At 49.2% G+C, this 3,936-nt stretch overlaps 1 protein-coding gene across 2 annotated transcripts; it reads left to right on the top strand.

The window, feature by feature from the left end:
- The first annotated feature begins 692 nt into the window (after nucleotides 1-692).
- Nucleotides 693-3,714, top strand: SAT1 (spermidine/spermine N1-acetyltransferase 1). 2 transcript variants are annotated; one of them, XM_065677282.1, is made up of 6 exons: nucleotides 694-969; nucleotides 1,258-1,309; nucleotides 1,394-1,477; nucleotides 2,665-2,766; nucleotides 2,871-2,911; nucleotides 3,195-3,714. In XM_065677282.1, the coding sequence occupies exons 1-6, from the start codon at nucleotides 904-906 to the stop codon at nucleotides 3,363-3,365; spliced, it is 516 nt and encodes a 171-aa protein (XP_065533354.1). In that variant the 5' UTR covers nucleotides 694-903; the 3' UTR covers nucleotides 3,366-3,714. The 2 variants fall into 2 exon arrangements, with proteins under 2 accessions (XP_065533353.1, XP_065533354.1); XM_065677281.1 differs by having other exon boundaries at nucleotides 693-969; nucleotides 1,258-1,477.
- The last annotated feature ends 222 nt before the right edge of the window (nucleotides 3,715-3,936 follow it).

Raw genomic sequence — 3,936 nt, 5'->3', positions numbered from 1 at the left:
TTGAACCCTTTTCCATCAGGACTCTCCTGCCCAGGGGCGCACCGTGGTACTAGATACCAAATAAGATACCAATAGTAGCTACCTCCTTCCCCCGCAGGGTTTGATACGGGTCATTACTTAGTATTTCAAGCAAGTACACAGGTTCTTCGGGTATTTTTCTCCACACAGCGGTGAAATCCCCGGAACCGAAAGCCGCCACCCTCCCAGACCTCACAGCCTGCGGCCGAGGTGGTGCCGCGGCCCGTAAGATGGAGCCTGAAGACTGCCCCGAGGCAGACGTAGCTGTACTCGCTGTGGCAACCACGGGCTCGCATTTCGGGGCAGGCAGGCTTGTTTGGTGCCGGGAGCAGCCCGCAGCCCCGCGAGGCGCCGGGACGGGCTCACACACAGAGCTGGGGGTCCCCCAGTACCACTTCGCTGAGGCAGAAGCGACGCGACCTCAGCAGGGCAAGCTGCTGCTCCGCCCGGCTCTGCTAGGGGGAGCCGCCGCACTTGGCGGGGGGGTAAGGGGAGGTGTATGTGAGTGCGCAGGGAGCTAGTCACGAGACATCCCGCAACAGCTGTTGCTGGCAGGCTGAGGCAAGACTCCGAGAGGGGCGCTGTCATTGGCCGAGGGCGAGCACCATCGGCGCTCCCATTGGCTTGCTTGCGGGGAGAGGCGGAGTGCTTGCGTCTATAAGTGTGGAGCGCGGGGGGCTGATCTCCTACAGCTCGGGGTTGAGAAGACAGCGGCGGGCGGAGGAGAGTCACCTGTCTGCACAACGCCGCCGGGACATGCTCGCAGCCTGACTGACCGCAGGTGGCCGCCGCGCCCGGGACACGAATGAAGAAGCAGCTGCTCCTCCTGTTCACACATCGGGGACTTGTCAGCCGAGGGGGCCGCAGGGGGAAGCGCCGTCGAAAATGGCTTCGTTCAGCATCCGCGCTGCGCGTCCCGAGGACTGCCCCGACCTGCTGCGACTGATCAAGGTGCGCGGCGGAGGCTGGGGGTTTGGGGGCTGCTGGAGTCGCTGTGGCGGTTGAGCACCCCCTGAACTCGCTGGGCTGCCTAGGGGAGCGGCGGGGCCCGCCTCCCGTCCCGCGGCCGGGTTTGAGTTAGCTGCGCCGCCGCCGGCGGCGGGGGGGTACCTTTGCCCTTCGCCTGAGCAAAAACAACCTCTTGCGCAAGGCTGCGGGGGGGCTGGCGGGCAGCCGCCAATGGGGAAGCGGGTGCGGGGACTTGCGGGGAGAGTCGGCTGACGCGTTCTGCTCTTCCAGGAACTGGCGAAATATGAGGACATGGAGGACCAAGTGGTGCTAACCGAGAAAGGTATGAAAGGGGGATCTGCTCGCTGGGTCGGTAGCCTGGTGGCAGTATCTGTAGTTCACGTGCCGATTTATTCTGCTTTTCTAGAACTGCTTGAGGATGGTTTTGGTGAGCACCCTTTCTACCACTGTCTGGTTGCAGAAGTGCCCAAAGAACAGTGGTCATCTGAAGGTGAGACTTCCCAATACTTATTTTTAGATGCTGAATACACAGGAGGCATCTTATACTTAATGTTATTGACTATACTTAAGGTTCCACCAATGGACTGGGGTAGGCGGAACAGGTTAACTGGTAAATGTAGTAACATATAGTGATACTCAGTTGAAGTAGTTGCTAATGCTGGAGGCATGGGAAGATCAGGTATAGCATAATGTACTTGACTCCAATTAATTAAATGGCTTTTCTTGTTTGACCCTGACTTACCTTTATGTAATCCTGTTGAATCACATTTTTTTCTTTAATTTGTCCCCAATCTTCAGGTTACAGTCTCTAGCTTCGCCATGTACATGGCCCTTCTGTGTACATGGATGGGCGGGGAGGTAACTAAAAGATCCGTTACACAATAAATAGATGATCATAATATGAGGTAAGGTCTACAGGGACAAGTGCTATTCCCAAACCTTTACCAAAGACACAGTAGATCAGAAATCTGTTTGCACGTTTCTCTTACAGTATGTGCAGTGTTATGGAAAGTACATCTGCAATACTCCAGGATTGGGTTTGAGTGGGCTGCTGTTGGAAGAGTTAGTTTCTCTTACCTGTTGAGCTGCAGAGTTATAATTGAAGCTGTAGATTTACTTAATCTGACTTTACAGTGCTGAAGGTAAAGAAAATAGTATAGTGTTCTCAGGGGAAGTGCAAGTTGAGGTGCTGGAAATGCTGCTCTAAGGGTGGCCGGTGAGCATGCCCTCTGACACAGTGGAATTACTCAGGAATATACACTGAAGGATCAGTGTTCTTAGTTTGATAGACCAGTTTGATTGCTAAGGAAGCAGAGTTGGGGCAGTCATCTAGATTGTGGACTGCTGTGTAAAGCTTTTACTTCTATTCCAGAATGGGAATGCCAATAAATCAGTAGGGTATGCACACCCTTGTGTTCATCATTGACTAGGATAGGATAGTGCTTTTGAGGATCTCGAGGTATGACCAGGGTAACCTGCATTCTCTTAGGCCAATAAAAGTTTGTCGGAACTCTTGGTTTCAATTGTGTGCTTATTTACAAACTTCATTCGTAATCCTAACCTAGTAGGAAATGTCTGCATGTCACAGAAAGAATCTGTATGTTTAAACATGTATGTAAGTCTTAATGTTTTTGCCTTTTAAATTCAGACTAGCTGAAGTTCCACCCTTTGTTTCAGAACACAGCATTGTGGGCTTTGCCATGTATTACTTCACCTATGATCCATGGATTGGAAAACTACTGTATCTTGAAGATTTCTATGTGATGGCTGAGTACAGAGGTATATATTCTGGAATTGTATTAGTTGCTTCCTGCTAGAGCTTCTTTAAAATGAAAACTGAAGTTTCTTTTTTTTTTTTTGGTTTTGTTTGTTTGGGTTTTTAGGACTTGGCATTGGATCAGAAATTCTGAAGAACTTGAGTAAGGTATGTCTTAAGTGTTAAGCCTAAACAAACAGAACTGGGGACATGTGGCAAGGCACTATCCTTGCTTTTCTAACTGCATGAGGGCTGCTCAAAGGAGGTGATGGGACAGTAGATGGCTTAAACCATTGCCTAGGGTGTGTTAAATAGTGACAAGTGGTGAAGTGACTGACAGAATGAACTTGATGACCTCTGGTGATACAGAGTTGCTGAGTAGTCCCACCAGTTCCTGCTAGGCTTATCATCTGGGGCTGTCTGGAATGCATTGTGCTGCATGCTGTTGCAGGTTGCTGTGAAGTGCCGCTGCAGCAGTATGCACTTCCTTGTTGCGGAGTGGAACGAACCATCCATCAGGTTCTACAAGAGAAGGGGTGCCTCTGATCTGTCCACTGAGGAGGGGTGGAGGCTCTTCAAGATAGACAAAGAATATCTCTTGAAGATGGCAACAGAAGAGTGAAGAGATCATTCTAGCAAATAAAATCTGTCTACGGATACTTATGCTCTCTGAATAAACTCCTTTTTGCTTTCTGTGTAGAGTTTGTAGTGGAATAAAATAGTGTGGATGCTAATACTGAAAGTGCTATCTATGCAGATGTGGTCATAGAATAATTGGTACTGTGATCAGCAGTTGAGGCATCTCTAAAGCCATGTATGTGCTTGTGTGCATCCTTTACCAGTGTGGGCTTGTAGTCTTGTATATGGAAACTTCATTCTTGTAAGTGTCATTCAAATGTGTACAATGTACACACTGGTAGGGTTTGTTTTAATTATTGCCTTTTATAAAAATAAATAGTGGTTTCACTTCATGGCAGTAGTTCTGACTTTAATTCTCGCATCCAGTTCTTGGGTAACATGCAAATTGAATAGAAGATTCTCTAATTTACCCAAACACTTTCACAAGTGGAGCATGATGTAAACATACCACAGTCCCAGTGACAGAAAGTGCACTGTGTGCTTGCATTCCCAAGGGTGATCACCTGAGCACATCTGCTTGATGCTTGGGCGTGTGGAGGGTGTGAGATTAATCT

This window comes from Lathamus discolor, chromosome 4, assembly GCF_037157495.1.
Source record: "Lathamus discolor isolate bLatDis1 chromosome 4, bLatDis1.hap1, whole genome shotgun sequence".
NCBI classification, from domain to species: domain Eukaryota; kingdom Metazoa; phylum Chordata; class Aves; order Psittaciformes; family Psittacidae; genus Lathamus; species Lathamus discolor.
Note: the sequence above shows the minus strand (reverse complement) of the source record. Positions and strands in the feature narration are given on the sequence as shown.